We start from the raw sequence: 18,446 nt of genomic DNA on the forward strand, positions 1-18,446 counted from the left end.
GGGCCAGCCTCGCCAGCTCACCCCAGAGCACTGTAAGCCCAGGCTTGCCTCTGGTGTCCTCTCAATTTCAATTTCCCTCTTGCTCCTCCTTCTACCTCCTTTTGGGAGAGTGGGAAGAGAGGCTAGGAGCCCTTGGCACTGGCCGTCTCTGGGGTGTCATTTAATACTACCAGTAATCACCACCTTTTAGTCCATTAGCTCTCTCTCCCTCATGGGTATTCTTGTCATCCCTGTCTCTCTTGCTCTTATTGTTGAGCTCTCACAAAACATACACAGTGAGTGGGGAGAGAAAGGGGCTAGGAACCAGTAAAAACTGATTGCTTGCCACTGCAGTTCCTGTCCCACCAAGTTCTTCCTCTAAAACTGGTCCTGCTGATTAACTGGCAGGTGGGAGGCAGAATTCAGGGATCTAGAAGTACAGAGGTACAAAGCCATCACAACATTAAACTCAAAAAAGGACACTGGGAACCAAGCATGGTGGCACCCTCCTGTAATCCCAGCTACTCAGGAAGCTGAGGCAAAGGGTCACAAGCTGGAGGCCAGCCTCTGGAGGCAAGACCCTGTCTCAAACAAACTAAAAAGGGCTGGGGATATAGCTCAGTGGTAGAGTGTGCCTGGGTTCAATTCTCAGTACCACAAAAAGAAAGAAATAAGGCAAGTAAGGAAAGGGGAAAGGACACTGGAGGGCAAATCTGAGGCTGGGGACAGAAAACATAAAATTAGAAACTCTTCAGTGATAAATTCTTCCCCCAGACTAAATGGAGCCACCAGTCAGTGAAGACTAGAACATTCTGATTATTGATGTGCTTAATATGCTAGATGTGAAAAGAGGGTGGAGACCCTTTCCCCTGGTAACTCAGAGAGATTCCACTTCTGAGAGTGTTTCATGAACTTCAGGATATCTTACAAACAGAAGTAATTGGGTGTTGTCATTGTATAGCTCACTGACAGGAGGGAGATCACAGGGCAGCACCTCAGACCTGCCCAGTCCCCACTACAGGACTTTCAGCTTCATGACTATAAGATTATAATGACCACACATCCACAGGACAACTCTGATTTCAAACATCTAGTGCTTCTGACAGATTAAGTGCCATGACAAGGGGATATGAAACAGTGGTCCTTTCACATAAGTCCAGCCAGGGCGGTTTCTCCTGCAGTGTCTATTGTAGCAGCTGCAGTAGTTGCTGGGTGGCCCTTGGGAAGCCCAAAGTGGGTTCATGAGGCCCAGTGAGGAAGGAGGGTATCCCCATGTCCCCCTCTTCTTTCCACCCCAGTCTTAGATAACACTTAGAAGTGTTGGGTCAGGTCTCAGCCTGGCACCTGACCCTATGTCTGTAACAAAGGCAAAGTTCAGAGACAGTCTTCCACCTGAGTGCCTGGACATGCCAGCGGGGCCTACAAAGAGATAAGGGCCACACTTTGGACTCAGAGAACAGCGAGGGCGCCTAGGATCCCTAGGCCCCCATGCCTGTCCCGTAGGCAGGCCACTTCCCCTGTTCTGGTTAATAGTCTTGGAGGAGTGGGAGAGCCACCCACGCAATGCGCCCCAAAAGGGAGGTGGGCACCTGCCACAAGTCACTCGGTCATTACTCTTGTCGCCTTCTACCAGCGGCGCCCAGCCTCTTATTTATCTCTCATTACTCTGGCGCCTCGCGGGGTCTGGCTGGGAAGAGATGGCGCACGGGTGGCGTGCGGTTCCAGCCCTCCCGCCTGGATCAGGTGGGTGGTTAGTTTAGATGCGAAGGAATAAGGGAAAGGAACGCACTGAGAAGTAAGCTCCCTCCGCCCAGGAGGTGATGGCTGTGTTGGGAGCGGGGACTCCTCTGTAGCTCGGGGCCGCGGGTGCGTCCTCGCTGCGCCTCAGGTGCAGTGCCAGCGGTGAGGGGGCGGGGTTATCCCGCATCCCCGCCCCTTTCCCTCCACCTTCCCCTCCCCGACCGGCCCAGAGCTGTCCCGGTCCCGCGGGCCGCTGGGTCCCAGTCCCAGGCTGGGCAACGGGGCTGCCATCTCCAGAGCTGCTGACAGCGACCCGGAGCCCCGCGGGCGGGGGCCGACAGAGAGGGCAGTGGTCGCTGGGACACCTGAGCGCACAGGTGAGCTGCGGGAGCGCGGGCGGACGGAGAGGGGTGGGCGGGGCAAGCAGGGGACAGGGGGCCTGGGAACTGGGGTGCAGGGAGGAGGCCTAGCTTCCTGAGAGGGGAAGGAAAGGAAGCCCGGGCCAAAGCTGAAAAAAGGACCCTAGGTAAGGAGGAAGAAATGAGAGGGAGACAGCTCTTAAGAGGAGGTTAATGAGAGGGGGCAGGAGAGACAAAGAGCCTTTTTCTCTTCTGCTCATAAATCAGAAAAAGTAAGAGAAGAGAACTGAGAAGGGGCCTCAGGCCCACCTGGTGGGGGCCAGCACGTATTTGCACAGCGTTAGAGCCCCCCCCCCCCTTTAAGAGGCCTCTCTTCTTCAAATTCTGCCAACTCAGAGGGTGGGTCTTCTATTCAGGTTGAGGAAGGAGGAATGGAGCCCCACCTGGCTCCCAGCTCTATGGTGGTGTCCCCAAAAGGTTGGGGACCAAAGGTAGTCCGAGACCAGAGCTCTTCTCCTGGGGCCAATCTCTAAGGCCTGCTGCCTGATAGCTGCCTCCCTGTCTGTGGCCTGGAGAGTCCAGGTAAGGAAGGGGCAAATGTTCCAGTAAAGGGCCAGATACTAAATATTTAGTCTTTGCAGCCTATACAGTCCAGCCTGTCACAGCTAACAGGAAAGCTATTATAGACAGTACATGAGTAAAGGTGGCTATTTTCCAATAAAACTGTATTTATGGACACTGAATTTGAATATCATATAATTTTCATTTTTGCCAAAATGGTATTTTTCTTTTGACTTTTTCAACTATTTAAAAATGTAACATTCTTAGCTCACAGACTGCACTAAAATGATGGCAGGCTGAACAGTCTCTGGCCACCCCCAGCCCACCTTACCCATGGCCTCCCTGCATCTGCTACCAGGCTACTTATGGGGAAGGGGACATGTATCTAAGCCTAAGGGTAATCCTTCCACCTGGGGGCATCCAGAACACAGGGACTTGTCTGTGGCCCTTGCTCCCAGCTACTCTTTGAACCACAGCATCCTTTGAGGCCAATGTGAGAGCTTGTACCTAAATGTGCATACATATGAGGGAGAATATTTATCTCCAAAGGGCTTTCTACCCAGCATGTGCCTGGCCTATCCTATCCCCACCATGAGGCAGCCATCACCCTCCTCACACCCACCTGCCAATAAGTGATCAAGCCTTGATCCTGTCCCTTGTACTCCATCTTCTTGCCCTTCTCCTTGGTCTTCAAGCTGATGCTATCCTCTGATATAACCTGGCCCTTTCATTCCTTTCTCTTCTCTCTTATAGCCTGAAGGGACCCCCCCTTCTCCTGGACAATGGAGCTATGACCCTTTGGAGGTGACCCAGAAGAGAAGGGATGCAGGGCTTTAGTCCTCCAGATGAGAGTCCCCTCCAGGGCCTCGTGGCCTCCCGCATTGAGACTTATGGGGGCCGGCGTCAGGCCTCTACCCAAAGCCCTGCTGGCGGTCTCTATTCTCGAGGAAGCCCTGTACTGGTGAGTCTAGGCTGTGCCCTCAGGGTGACCTGGGTGGGGCAGGAGGGAGGACACCCAGGCTTTGAAGTCACTGTCCCCTTACAGTTCATAGGCTGCTCTATTCTTGTCCTTCACCCTCCTCTTCTTCCCCAGGCTGCGGGGGAGAGGAGGGCAGTACCTGGGCTCAGTTCCCAGTACTTCACACCCCAGTCCTAGAGAAAGGCAGAAAGCCAGGAGAAGCCAGGCTCACAGAGGAGGTGCTGTAAGACAGGTCTGAGGCTTAGAGTTGTGGGAATGGTACCTCCCAGTCTCCTGCCTCCACTTGGGAGGAGTCAGAAGGCTCCCTGTGAGTCAGGACTGAGGAAGAGCAAAGGTTCAGGGTGTCCCTGCTCTCCCAAAGGGGGAGGGTGTGGAGACCTACCCTGGCTCCACCCCTGGCTCCACCTGCCTGGCCCACCTCCAAGCCTGGTCCAGGAAGCAGGTGAGGAAGCCGGAGCTCCTGCTGTCCCTCAGCTCAAGGCTTCCCGTCCACCTTGAGAACTGTTCTTCTTCTGACTGGGGATATCCTCTGCCTCTCTGGAGGACGATTTGGCCCTTGGAGATGGGGATTCTCCCAGGCTGAGGGCAGGAAGGGACATTAGGAAGTATGTGGGGTAAAATTCAGGCCACAGGCAGATCAAGGAATGTGACCAGGCCTGCCCTGGGAGGAGACTTGTGGCTATGGTCTCAACCTCTTACACAGAAAGAGCCACTCCCAGCAGGATAGGACATGGGCTACATGCCCCCAGGGAGGAGGCCCACATGTGTGAGCTATCATCCTCACGTGTGAAGGAGGCTGGCCACAAACAAGGGAGGTCATGAGGAACTCAGAATGCGGCATGCACTATGTTGTCCCTGAGGAGAACATGCATATAAACAGGCAGACACAGGGGCACACACTCCAAAGCCCAGGCATATGCATGTGCCTCTGTGCCTACTCTGGAAGAGGACCCCTGCTTCTGCCCTGAGGCCCACTCAAGGAGTCAGGTTGACATGTCCCTGCCCAACACAGCTTGGTCTCCCTAGTGACTCAGTGCAGCAGCAGCCCACACCAAACTGGTTTGAGGGGAGCGATGAGCCAACCCAACTTGTAGAGATGGGGGATGATGCCTAGAGCCAAACCCCACCCCTGCCTCTCTGGTACTTCCGGCACCCCCAGAATTCCCCTGCTCCTCCCCCAGGATCCCAGCCGCCGACGCTTCCCGCACTATGTCCCCTTCGTCAAGGGTTCTGGCCCTTCCCGAAGCCTGTCTCCCTTGATGTTGCGAGAACAAGAGCTCGAGAAGAAGCATGGAGGTCATTTGGGACCTGGCCCACCTCACTCCCCGAAACTCAAGGTAAGGGGTCCCTTTGCTCCCATCCCATGCTTATAGCCCCAACTGCAAAGACCTCCACAGATAATCAGGCTCAGCTAGCCCCTGGTGCTGAGAGCACTGGCCTAGGGGGCTTCTGCCTGACACCCCCTCCAAAAAATCAGACACTGGCATGGTACAGTGGCACATACCTGTAATCCCAGCAACTCAAATGCTGAGGCAGGAGGTTCTGCAAGTTTAAGTCTAACCTGGGCAACTTAGCAAGACTGTCTCAAAATAAAAAAATTAAAAAGAAGAAGAAGAAATCAGACACAGCTCTATCCAGAGACTATTTCTGGAATATTTTTCTACTTGGCCCATGCATTAGACCAAGTGACTTTGACTCAAGACATTTTGATATAACTTAAAGTATAAACTATTAATATTCAAATTTCTGTTTGCAGAATTTACCAGGTCTTACAGTATCCCTCACCCCAGCTGTGAGCCTCACCCCTCTCCTCCCAAGCCACACTGCAGATAAAGTGAAGGTCAGCAATATCTGTTGCCTACATTATTTGGTACCAAAAACAATTATAAAATTTAAGTCATTTTTTTTTCATAAAAATGTCCATTTTATGAACAAATGTCAAAATGTTAGCTGAGACTACTGATTCCTTAAGCCATATTCTGGTCTCCACTTGAAGGCTCCTCCGAAGAGTATAATCCTGCCCCTGTACCCCTGTTCTGAATCAGGAGACTCCTAGAAGGTATCTTTCTGGTTAGAGTGCCCTGATCAGACCTCCCAGTCCAGGGATCTTTCTGCAAACCAAGGCACCTCTCCAGTTACTTTCCAGTAACACCCATTCCCCATTCCAATCAGGGTGATCCCTGTCCCTCCAGGCCTCTGTGTTCCCACTCATACTCAGAGCTGCTTGCCACCTCCCATGGCGGACACACACATGTACTCATTGCCCTCCCAGAGCCAAGCAGGCTGGGTGCTGAGAATGAAGCTAATTGTTCCCCTTCTCGGCTCTCCTAGGAAGTTACCAAGGCCCATGAGCTAGAGTTGAGGCTCCACACATTCAGCATGTTCGGGATGCCCCGCTTGCCCCCTGAGGACCGACAATATTGGGAGATAGGAGAGGGTGGTGACAGTGGTGTGACCATTGAGAAGTCCTGGAGAGAGCTAGTGCCTGGGCACAAGGTAAGTTTGAGATAATGTCTGTCCCTATAGTATGACAAACAGAAAGAAAGACACCCTCCAACATACACATATGCACACATCTCACTTCTTCCCTAGAGGAGGGAATAGGGATGACTTTCAAGCCTTGGGATAGAGGGCCAGGAGGGAAAAGCATTTAAAGACAACTTGTCATTCGAAGCCCTCTGCCACTTACTAGTGAGACTTTGGTCAGGACAGAGGACCTCTCGGAGCCTCTGTAGCATCATATGTAAAATGGGGATAATGCCACTTTACATACTGGAGGACTGGTTTAGAATTAAAAGGTCATGTATAGATTGCTCAGAACCTGTGAAGTGGATCCAGTAGCACTTCATAAATGGCACCTGCTGTTCTTATCATTCCCTAACTGAACCAGCACTGTCCTCACCCAGGAGATGAGTCGGGAGCAGTGCCACCAGCAGGAAGCTCTGTGGGAGCTCCTCACTACTGAGCTGATCTACGTGAGAAAACTCAAGATCATGACCGATGTGAGTCCCTCAGCCCCAGCCACAGTCCCATCTCCACCCGTCTACCCATCTCCCTTGCACTATCCCCATCCTCTCAAATCAGAAGGGACAGGTCACTGGAGGGGCAGGATTCCAAGAGATCCTCCTGACTGTAGACCCACGTAGGATGAGGGGAAGAAAGGTCAAAGTTAGTGGGGGTGGAGGTGACCCTGAAGGACTAGGCTGGGGCTTAGAGAGGAGGGAGACGAGGTGCTGAGATCCTTGTCCCTCTTCCTGCATCCAGCTCCTAGCTGCTGGTCTGCTGAACTTGCAGCGTGTGGGACTGCTGATGGAGGTGAGTGGGAACTGGTGGGTGAGGGCGGGGATGGGCTCATGGAACACATTAGGCTGCCCAGTCCAAATCCCCACTGCCTCATTTTCTGGGACACCCCTGCCCTCCACACTCCCTGTTTTCTCTAGACCTACAGCAGGCCACAGGTCCCCCAATTTGTCAGGCCTTAAACGCACTGAGGCTGAAGTGCCACAGATTAAAAAAGACAGCTGGAGCCCCTTAAATCTTCTAGGCTCACAGTCTGGGGCACCCCTCCCTCACTCCCCATTACCCAAGGTCGGGGGCCTCATCTGACCCTGCCAGTGCTGCCTGAGAGTGACCCGCCAAAAGCCTGTTTCTGAGAGTTCTGCTCCTTCCTCCAGGTGTCAGCTAAGACCCTGTTTGGAAATGTCCCTGGCCTGATTCGAGCCCATCGGAGGTTTTGGGAAGAGGTGCTAGAACCCTTCCTGGAGGAAACTCGGGCCTCAGGCCAGCCTCTGGATCCCATCAGGCTACAAAATGGCTTTCTGACGGTAAGGCCCGATGAAGCCTAGAGAGGGTAGGACTGGGAGAGCCCAGAGGGTGCTGCCCATAGGATTCAAATCTCTCTGTGGTTCGAGGGGCCCACGGGGCACAGTCCTTATCCCCAGATATCATTCCCTGCTGAACTCCATTCCACAAGTTATCTACAGGCCATTATGAAACGAAAATGCAGCTTTCTCAGGGAAAAGTTACACCTACATGCTTGTCAACTATAAAATCTTAGTTCTCAGAGATCCATCAACAAATCATTGGATACAAGAATGGAGCCTAAGTGCTGGGCACAATGGTGCACATCTGTAATCCTATCAACTCGGGGGGCTGAGACAGGAGGATTGTAAACTTGAGGCCAGCATCTGGGGGACACAGAACTTAGTGAAATCTTGTCTCAAAATCAAAACTAAAAAGTGTTGGGGATGTAGCTCAGTGGTAAAGAACCTTTGGGTTCAATTCCCTGTACCAAAAAAAAAAAAAAGAAAGTAAAAATGTGTGTGGGGACTGGGGACTGGGGGGGTCTTTCTTCTATTGTGCTACCCAATTGAAATAAATGTAGGCCCTGCAGGAGAATGTTGCCAGGGGTTACAGTGGTAGGGTGGTGGTTTCCTGAGCACTTTGGACACCCCCTTCCATAGGAACAAGACTTCTGGGCAACCTGCAGTTCACAGAAATAGGAGCTACAGTGTCCTGAAACAGTCTAGCTGAATTATTGATGGTGGGAGAATAAGTCCAGAGGAGCAGGGCACAGCAGGCCCTGTGGACAGGAGCTCTAAAGTGTGGTCCATTTCTCTGGACTTCAGCTCCTGCTTGGAATGCAGAGAGAAGGGCCTGGCCATGAGAGCAAATCTGGAGGTGGAGACTGGCAGGAACTTCACGAAGGGGCTACATGAGGCTCTCCTAGCACCCTGCTCCCTTGTTCTGCAGACAGAGTCTGTATTTATGACCTTCTTCCACCTGCCTGCTCCCTGACCCTACATCTGTCCTTCCAGTTTGGCCAGTGGTTCCAGCCCTATGTCCAGTACTGCCTGAGAGTGAAGCAGATCATGGCTTATGCTCGGGAGCAGCAAGACACTAACCTTCTCTTCCACACCTTCGTGCAGGTGGGAGAGGTGGTGCCTGTAGCGGGAGGGGTGCGATTAGACAGCCCAGTCATCCCCAGTCTCCAGCTGGGTCCAAGGCTGAGTTAGTCGCAAGGGTGGATGGGAGATTTCTTGCAAACTTCTGAGCCCCCACTCACCTCCCCTGGCAGTGGTGTGAGAAGCACAAGCGCTCAGGGAGGCAGATGCTGGGCGACTTACTTATCAAGCCCCACCAGCGCATCACCAAGTACCCACTGCTGCTGCAGGCTGTGCTCAAAAGGAGCCCTGAGGCCCAAGCCCGAGAGGCCCTGGATGCTATGGTAGGTGTTCAGGTGGATTCAGGAACCACAGGTTTGGGGACGGGTAGGTGGGAACTGATTTCCATGCACTCTTGAGGGTCTTGTTCCTCGTGTGACACCCACTCATTCGGCTGTGTTGGAATGCTGTGGTTGTCACTGGATGGGTGGGCTGTGCAGAATACAGGACTGAGCTGAGCTGAGCTGAGCTACACCTCCTTCTGCACCCCCACTCCCAACTGAGATTGCAGCTGTGGAGTCGTTCCTTCGACATATCAATGGTCAAGTCCGCCAAGGCGAAGAGCAGGAGAGTTTGGTGGCTGCAGCTCAGCGCATTGGGAACTACGAGGTATTAGAGGCATCCAGCGAGGAAGTGGAAAAGGTAAGGTGGCTCAGAAAATGTAAGGTCCCAGGGAAAATGGATGAAGGGGAAGCCAGGCAAGGAAGGGACAGAGGTCAGAACACCCTGCACTTGGGTGCCACCAAGGGTGTGCCCATCATTCCTTCCCAGTGGTGAGGGTCCAAGGGGCAGAGTTCAAAAGAATAAAACAGAGACTCTGGGGTGCTTGCTCCGGCTCCAAGTGGGGAAGGATAGAGAGAGAGGGTGCTGGTGGAGGAACAAGAAGCCACTCTTGGTTGGGATGTAGAGACATGCCTGCCCGGTGCCCTGATACCCTCCCCTTTGTGTCCCTCAGAACTTGCGTCCATTCTGCACTCTGGACCTTATGTCCCCCATGCTGGGGGTTGGCCCTGAGCACACCAGGCAGCTGCTGCTGGAGGGACCTGTGAGAGTGAAGGAGGGACGAGAAGGGAAGGTGAGGGAGCTGTGGGCCAAGAGTAAAGAGATGGGAGATGAACTAAAGGGAAGGAAGTCAGGGTGGGAGGCAGAAAAGCTGGAAATGGGGAGATTGGTGTGTGTGTGTGTGTGTACACGCACGTGCACACTGGGGAGAAAACACGGTTCTGGCTAAGCTCTGGTTGTTTGTTTGCCCTTGAACCAGCCCTTCTCCCTGCCTATAAAATGAGAAATGGGGCCAAACTGATGCTCTTCCAGCTCTGGCATTCCACTGTCTACACTAGTTCCTGTGCACACACGCCTGAGCCCAGATCCCTGACCAGACCTTGCCCATGCTCCAGCTGACCTGTCTCTTTCCCCTATGCCCCCACTGCAGCTGGATGTGTACCTGTTCCTCTTCTCTGATGTGCTCCTGGTGACCAAGCCCCAACGTAAGGTGGACAAAGCCAAGGTCATCCGACCCCCTCTTATGCTGGAGAAGCTTGTTTGCCGACCATTGCGAGATCCCAGTATGTCTCTTCTGCTGGAAAAATTTTCCTTCCCCCTTCTTCTTGGAGAGGTAGGGAAGGCTTGGCATATAGGTCAAATAAAACCCTTAAAGCAGACCTTCTCCTCCACCAGACAGCTTCCTGGTGATCCACCTTACTGAATTCCAGTGTGTCTCAAGTGCCCTCGTTGTACATTGTCCCAGTTCCACAGATCGTGCAAGGTGGCTGGAAAAGACCCAGCAAGCCCAGGTAGGTGAAAGCCAGTCATGGGAGGCTCCAGATGTCTTTGGAGCCCAGGAATGGGGCCACAGAGGGAAGGAAGAGAGAGCCTCAGCTGGATGTGGGTTCACCCCTAGCCACTCAGGTGCCCTCAGAGGGGGACAGAGCATTGACCATTCTTAAAAAAGATTGAGACAAGCTACCAGGACAGCCACTGAGAAAGCCCAGGACATAGCAGGGTGGCTTGCATGCCCTGAAACAATTAGCTTATTTGGGGGGTGGGGTACCAGGGATTGGACCCAGTGACACTTAGCCACGGAGCCACATCCTCATCCCCTTTTTTATATTTTATTTAGAGACAGGGTCTCACTGAGTTGCTTAGGGCCTTGCTAAGTAGTGCTGAGGCTGGCTTTGAACTCACAGCCTCCTGAGCTGATGAGATTACAGGTTTGTGCTACTGTGCTGGGCACCAATTAACTTTTTTTTTTTTGCAACAATTAACTTAAACTTTTTCTCCCATTCCCACCCTTATGGAGCACTTGCTAGGTACAGGCACCACGCTAAGTGCAGGAAATTTTTAAAAATAAATAAAACACCATTCCTGCCCTCAAGAAGTCTGAACTTCAGCCCAGTTAGAGTAATTAGTGGACAAATGATAGACCATGTACACAGGAGAGGGCAGGTCTGCTGGAAAAGGGAGAGGGGAGGCTGAGAAGCCATGACAGAAATGACAGACCATTTGGGAAAGACTTGGAAGATGTTAGGGGAACAAGGATGAGAAGGAAGGACATTCCAAATGGAGAAGCAAAAGGATAGAAATAAAAGTCATGCATGTCAGGAGAACCACTGGCCTGGTAGCTTAGCATTGCAAGTACAAAGTTCTAAAGTACAAAGGGAGACTCATTAGTAGAGAGGCTAGGAGGAAGGTGCCACCAGATCATGCCCATCTCTGCACATCATGCTAAGAACTTGAACTTTGCCCTATAGAAAACATGGGATCAGTCAATGTGTGAAGCAGGGTAGTGACATGGACAGATGTATGTGATAAAAGCAGGAGTTTGGATAAAGGGAGACTCAATAAAGTTACATTAGTTACCACAAATTTGGTGGCTTAAAACAGAAACTGGGATGGGGGTTTTGCTCACTTGCCTAGCATGCTCAGGGCCCTGGGTTCCATTCCTATCACCATAAAAAAAAAGAAGGATTAGCAAAGTGGCACACGCCTGTATTCCAGTTTCTTGGGGTGTGGAAACAGGAGGATCACAAGTTCAAGGCTAGTCTGGGCAATTTGTAAAACCCTGACTCAAAATTTAAAAAAAAAAAAAAAGAAGAAGAAGAAGAAGGAGGCTGAGGATGAAGTTCAGTGGTAGAGCCTTTGCCTAGCATGCATGAGGCCCTGGGTTTAATCCTCATTACCACAAATAAATAAATAAAAACAGAAACTGCTTTTCTCACAGTTCTGGGGGATAGAAGTAGGAAATCAAGTTGTTGGCAGGACAGAGCTTTCCGACCAGACTCTAGGGGACAATCTGTGCCTCTTCTAATTTCTGGTGGGTTCCATGTGGTTCTTGGCTCCAGTTTCTGCCTCGGTCTGTACATGACCTTCTTCTCTGTGTGTGTGTGTGTGTGTGTGTGTGTGTGTGTGTGTGTGTGTGTATATATATATATATATATATATATATATATATATATCTCCAAATCCCCATTCCTTTCTTTTATTAAGACACCAAGCATTAGATTTAGAATCCATCTGAAATCTGAGATTTTCTCTTAAAATTCTTAAAATGGCACATCTGCAAAGACTTTTTTTCTAGAAAAAGTCACATTTATAGGTTCTGGGGATTCAGTCTTATTTTGGGGGATGGGGGCTGCTTGCCAGCCCACCACAGGAACAGAATGGGCAAAGAGAGTTGAAACTTTGAGTTGGACTTTTTTGTTAAGTTGGTTGGCTAGTTTTTTGTGTTTTGTTTTCTTTTGTTTTGTTTTGTGATGCTGTGGATAGAACCCAGGGCCTCCTGAATGCTAGGAAGGGCTGTACGGCTGAGCTACCTCCACAGCCCTGGAGTTGAATTTTTAAGGTTGGGCAAGACCCTGAACAGAAGAATCAGAAGACCCTGGGCAAGATCCTGAGCAATGGGGCTGAATTTGCTTTTGGAACAGTGACCACATGTGTCTAAGTCTAGAGCACAGGTTTTATGTGAGCAAATGGTAAGAGTAACTCCAGGACTCAAGTACAAAGATAATGATGGCCTTCTGAAGCTTCTGTTTGAAGGACTGCTTTGGCAAGGGGAACCCTGATGAGTGGAACCATTAGAAAGAGAAGCCTATTTGTCTAGTTGTTATACTTCCTAGAAGGAGTGGGACGGGTAGTAATATTCTGTTTATTTATTTAGTGGTGTTGAAAATTGAACCCAGGGCTTCAAAAATGCTAGTCAAATGCTGACTACAACCCCAGTCCTGGGTGCCACTATTTACTTTGAAATTGAGGCAATGGAAGATAGTCAAATGGGAGTATTTTTGGGGCTTTTGGAAATATGGAAACATGGGCCTAGAATTCAGGTGAGAAATTAGGGTGAAACACTTTGTCTCCTCCAGATCCATGGGGCTGCAACTTTCTTGAATACCTGAATGACATGGGGACAAGCCCCAGGAGGTTAAAGGTAGGGGACTGGAGCAGTGGAAGTATATGGCTTTTGGAGCAAGGGTAGTCTCCCATCTGCCCTGGCCCCTGCTCCCATAATCCCCTTTCTGCATGGCAGGATCTCTCTATACCACTTCTTACCAGTCCTAAACACAGGTTCCAGGCATTGGACTGATTGGCAACTGACCCCATTCTAGTAGTTAATGAAGCTTTCCCAAAGGCTAAGGGATACCATTCTAGGGGAGATATGGGAGAAACTGGAAGCAAGCATCCCCAGAACAGCGGGCAGAGGTGACCATTACTAGCAGGGAGACTTTTTTCTTTGCCACCCTTCTCTTCAGAACTTTCTTCTCTTCATTTGCTTTCCAGTCTTATGACAACCCCTCCCGCTCCTTCTTCCTCTAGGATCCCTAGTGACCACTAAAAATTGCTGTTATTCATATACAAAACTATCTAGCCCCTGGCAGTCACACTCCAAGTTGAGAGACAGATTATTTCTGACCTATGACCAAACTGTATCCTGAGGCTCCCCACCTCCCTTAAGGAACCAAAGAAACAAGCAACATTATACTTAGTTTTGCTGCTGTTCTTTCATATCAAATTCTTTTTTTTCTCAATTAACATCAATCTTTTAAGGTATTAGAGACTGAATCCAGGGAGTGCTCCTCCACTGGACTACATCCACAGCCCTTTTTGTTTTATTTTGAGACAGGTTCTCCCTAAATTGCTGAGGCTGGTCTCAAACTTGCACTTCTCCTGCCTCAGCCTCCTGAGTAGCTGGGATTACAGGTGACATTACCAAGCCCAGCTAACATAAGTTTCAAAATGGAAGAGGGTAGTAGAACATCTACTGGTCCCCTTCATCAAGCAACCCCAGGGATCTGTCTTTTCACTTTCCGCCTTGCAGAAATATTGAGGTTTCTTCCTAGATGAAGGCCCTAGTGGGCCTAGTAGAAGAGGCTTATACTTTTAGAGAAAACGAGCTTGTCAACTGGGGAGAGACTGAATCTGAATAGATGCCCATATTTAGCTGTTGGGAAGAGGAAAAGGAACCAATAAAGGGAACAGAAAGCGCTGTCAAAGATGAAAGCAGGAAATAAAAGCAGGGCAGACTGAAGAAGGCAGCTGAGGGGAAGAGTCAGGGTCCAAAGAGAATCCAGAGCCTGCAGAAGCCACTGGTAGCTACCTGTGTTCTTAGGTAAGTTAGCCCGCCTGGCCTTCATCTGGAGAACCACAGTGATAATGGAAACTATCACACGGGGTAGATGGAAAATTGTCTAAAGGGCCTGGCACAAGACCCTGCACTTCATGGGCACTTCATGAATGTCTGTCATTGTCCTCTTTAGAAGAAAGGGGTGAGCAGTGGTGCCAGGGCTGGGGAAACACATTCACATCTGTCACTTAGGAAGTCAGCAAGGACCTTCTGGTGACCCATTTAGGCCAGTGTCAGGGAGCTCCAGGAAGGGAACGGTGAATCTGGAGCCACTCTGAAACTTCAGGGAGGGGAAGCATTGCCTCTCCAGGCCTCGCCATGGACAAAGAAAGATGAATCTGCTGGGGGGCTCTTCCTTCCTTTTCCCAGCTGTGTGAGGATGTCACCTTCCAGCTCGACTACCAGTTTTCTCTTCCTTTCCTACACTGCCCTTCCATCCTCTCCTCTTACCCAAACTGAGAAAATCCTCCCAGGGCTTCTGGAGAGGTTTTGAGGTAGCTGGTAGTCCTGGGCCTGACACTCAAGGGCAAGAGGCAAGGGTAGTGGAGATGCTTGCATTTGATGTTCCTTACAGAACCCCTCTCACCTTTCCCATTCTTTCCTTCCACACTGCATCCCTATCCTGGGCATTCCAAACACAAACTTGAACGTGGGGCAAAAGGGCATTGCATCTCATCAGGAGAAGCAGGCTGCCACAGCCCTTCCACTCTCCTTTTTCTCATTCCTTCTCTCAACCCACACTGAGTTGGGAAATGAGGCCGGGAGAAGAGGGAGTAGTCACAGGACTTGGCCTTGGTATGTTAGTTTCCTGCCCCCAAACACCATCCTCTGTTCTGGCTGAGTGACTAGAGAGCCAGGGAAAGAATTAGAGATATCAGCCTGATGTCACTTTCCTATCCCTGTTCATCATTTCTCCAACATGCATCTTGTCCTGACCCAGCTGCCCCCAGTATTTCTGGAGAAGCTTTGGAAAAGCCCAGAAGTTGCTGGCTCCTATAACTTAAGCTGAAACTAAAAATATGGAACAACTAATAAGGAATCAGAGAATCTTAATGGAGCATCGTGGAGGGGGTGTGAAGCTGTGGGAGTGGGGTTTAGTACTTAAAGTCCCTGTTGTGCTTGGAGGAGGTGGGGCGTGGGGCTCCGGCTGCAGCATTTCCTTACCAGCTCTGAGGAAGTGCTTCAGAGTTTTAACAACATGCAAGTAAGTACTGATCTCAGTGCAGCCCACAGTAGCCACCTCTACCCACCTCTTGCTAAGTCTCCACCTATAACCTCTCCCCAGGTTCTGTTGTCTCCTCCCCAAGCTAGCATCTTTGAGTACCTCTTGACCTTTCAAGGCTGCCCTTGAAAATCTATGCAGTTACTGAACTTGAACTTAAAGAGAGTGGCCCTGGCCAGCTCTGCTCCTCTGTACCTGTGCAACCTTGAGCAAGTCACTGCAACTATCTTGCACCCTGCAGAGTGGTGGTGTGTAAGCAAATGACAACTTGCATGTGGAGGTACTTTGTAAATCACTTCTCAGATGTTACTATTTTATTCTAATGCAGCTGTATAAAAACAAGGAAGACAGGCAGACCATATAATGTATCCTCTTCTCATCCTTCCAAAGACAGTCTTGCTTTCCCCTCTCTAAAGGGCAGCAGAGTTTGCAGCCTAGGACAAATCCTGCTCCTACCCACCCTCTGCCTTTTGCACCTTCCAGCTTCAGGGCAGAGGTCCAAGTGGTGGGAGAAGGATGCTCCCAAAGAGCAACTTGAAGGCTGATAACATTCAGAGCACTTATGTCACCAATACCCCAATCAGCCTGAAGGAGGGTGCACATCTGAGAGTCTACCAAAGGGTCATGAGAAGCAGGGAGTATACAGGTGGAAAAGGCCATTCTGTTCCTCCCACTCTTCCCAAGCACCAGCTCTAGAGTTTGGTGCCACCGAACCCAGTCACCACCCTGCTTTCTTACTCAAAAACTATCCCTCAACAGTTACTTAACCTTCCAGACTCCGTTTCTCACTATTAAGGTAGGGGTAAACATATTTGCCTCGGAGGGGTCTTGTGAGGGTTAAACTAGATAATGTATGGAAAGCACTTACACAGTGCCCAGCATACAGCAAGTGCTCAGTAAATTAGAATTCTTAATAATGAAGTCCTCCCCACCCCCACCAGGCTGCCCTGCAGAAACTGAAGGCAGAGGAGTACGTCCAACAGAAGAGGGAGCTCCTGGCCCTCTACCGGGACCAAGGCAGGGAGTCCCCCAGCACCAGGCCCTCCACGCCTTCCCCAGAGGGCTCTCAAAGCAGTGCTGAGGGGAGGTAAGACCTACAAGCACCAACAAAGAAGGGGATCACTGGCAAAGAAGGGAAGAGGAGAAATCCAAAAGGTTGAGAAGTGATACTACGACCTTAGGGAACTACATGAATAGAGGAACACAGGCTACAAGCTGGAGTAGAGTAGGTTGGTGCCAGCCGTATGAAGGAATGCATGGGACAGGCTGTAAAGGTCAGCCAGCCTAGGGTGAGCCTACAATGGGCACGGAGTAAAGAAAACAGAAATATGACACATGAACTCCTGCAAGGAGCAGGCTTCAGAATGAGCAGATGGGTATGGGTATGCAGAATATCAGAACTGTAGGGTTGCAGCAAGTCCAATCCCCAGAATGTAAGACGTTCATCCAGGACAACACAGCTGCTTAGCAACATGCTTATGGAGAAAAGAAGAACCCATCATCGGGGCATAATTGAGTAACCCCCAGCTCTAGATCCACTCTGACCACCTGTTTATACAAGGTCCTAGACCAGGTTCTATGGATAAAATGGCTTAGAGGCAGCGCAAACTATTTTAGAGTGCACGGTGTAGCTGGTGAGATGAGAAAAACAATCCGAGCCATGTAAGGGAAATAAGGAGATAAGTTCGGAGAAGGAGCCATTTCTGGATGGAGTAATCCAGAGAGACATCTAGGCATGAACTTGACCCTAAGTATCTGAGTCTGACCATTTGTTATTTATTGTAGGACTCCTGAGTTCACCGTCATCATCCCCCACCTTGTGGTGACTGAAGATACAGATGAAGATGCTCCCTCTGTACCAGATGATACCTCAGATGCTGGCTATGGCACTTTGATGTCAAGCTCCCCCAAGGCATCCCACTCTCGGCTAAGCCGTCTGCGCCCCAGGGCTCTTAAGCGGGACCCTCGGCTGACCTTCTCCACCCTGGATCTTCGAAATGTTCCTTTGCGCCCCCAGCCAGCTGATCCCCAAGCGCCCCAACGCCGAAGTGCCCCTGAACTGCCAGAAGGGATCCAAAGAGGGGGCAGTCTTCCGAGGGTAGACCCACCTACCTGGTCAGAAGAGGAAGATGGATCCTCAGCAGGAAGGAACGTGGTGGCAGAAACCCTGCACAGAGCCCAACTTCGGGGGCAGCTCCCTTCCTCCCAGAACCACACTGACTCTGCTGGAGAAAGCCCCTGGGAGTCCTCAGAGGAAGATGAGGGGCTTCTCTTCCTAGGCCCTGGCTACAGCCCCTGCTCCCGCCCACTCCGGGCTGAGGACATGCTCAGGGAGATCCGAGAGGAATTGGCCAGCCAAAGGATTGAGGGAGCCCCAGAGCCTAGGGACAGCAGACCTCGGAAGCTGACTCGGGCCCAGCTGCAGAGGATGCGTGGGCATCACATCATAAAGCTGGACACGCCCCTGTCCACTTCGTAAGTGCTAAAGGGAAGCTGGCATGGGAGGGAAGAAGGGCAGTATGGAGTTGGGGGAGGCAGGGTGGCAGGATAGAAAGAGGGCAGTGCAGAGCAGAGACCAAGGCAGGGAAGGACCCCAGCCTCCTCCTTCACCTCATGCCTGACCCTCACTTTCCCATTGCCATTGACCTAACATCTACCTCCTTCCTTTTCAGAGAGGTATGAGAAATGTCGAGGCCCTTTGACCTTTCTCCCAGAAGAACTATCTCCCTAAGAGTGCTGGTCACCACCCCCCATCCTGGACTCTACCTCAAGGACCACACTGCCTCTTGCTCTTTGGACTTTGAGGGTCAAGAACTGTAAATTTATGTATCATAGACACCCATGAGCCCCACATAAAAGTTGTACACAAAAATGACTGCTTGGTCTGTGCTAGATCAGTAGGAGAAGAACAAGAACTTGGGAAGGGGAATCACAATAAGCCCAGCCTTCTCCTCTGTCAGCTAGCATGATGGCAGTGGACTGCTGGCCCTAGTCAGGACCATTGCACCGCTCAGATTTGTGGTCTCTGCCCCAGGCTCTCACACTG

At 50.8% G+C, this 18,446-nt stretch overlaps 1 protein-coding gene across 1 annotated transcript; it reads left to right on the top strand.

Moving 5' to 3' along the window:
* Window positions 1-3,462: 3,462 nt before the first annotated feature.
* Plekhg6 (pleckstrin homology and RhoGEF domain containing G6) lies at window positions 3,463-18,367 on the top strand. Its single transcript, XM_027951292.3, has 15 exons — window positions 3,463-3,600; window positions 4,800-4,955; window positions 5,950-6,114; window positions 6,525-6,620; window positions 6,883-6,933; window positions 7,293-7,442; window positions 8,436-8,546; window positions 8,696-8,845; window positions 9,066-9,203; window positions 9,517-9,636; window positions 9,994-10,126; window positions 10,239-10,354; window positions 16,342-16,487; window positions 17,186-17,875; window positions 18,073-18,367. The coding sequence occupies exons 1-15, from the start codon at window positions 3,463-3,465 to the stop codon at window positions 18,080-18,082; spliced, it is 2,370 nt and encodes a 789-aa protein (XP_027807093.1). The 3' UTR covers window positions 18,083-18,367.
* The last annotated feature ends 79 nt before the right edge of the window (window positions 18,368-18,446 follow it).

The sequence above is a fragment of the Marmota flaviventris genome, chromosome 3, assembly GCF_047511675.1.
Source record: "Marmota flaviventris isolate mMarFla1 chromosome 3, mMarFla1.hap1, whole genome shotgun sequence".
Taxonomy (NCBI): Eukaryota; Metazoa; Chordata; class Mammalia; order Rodentia; family Sciuridae; genus Marmota; species Marmota flaviventris.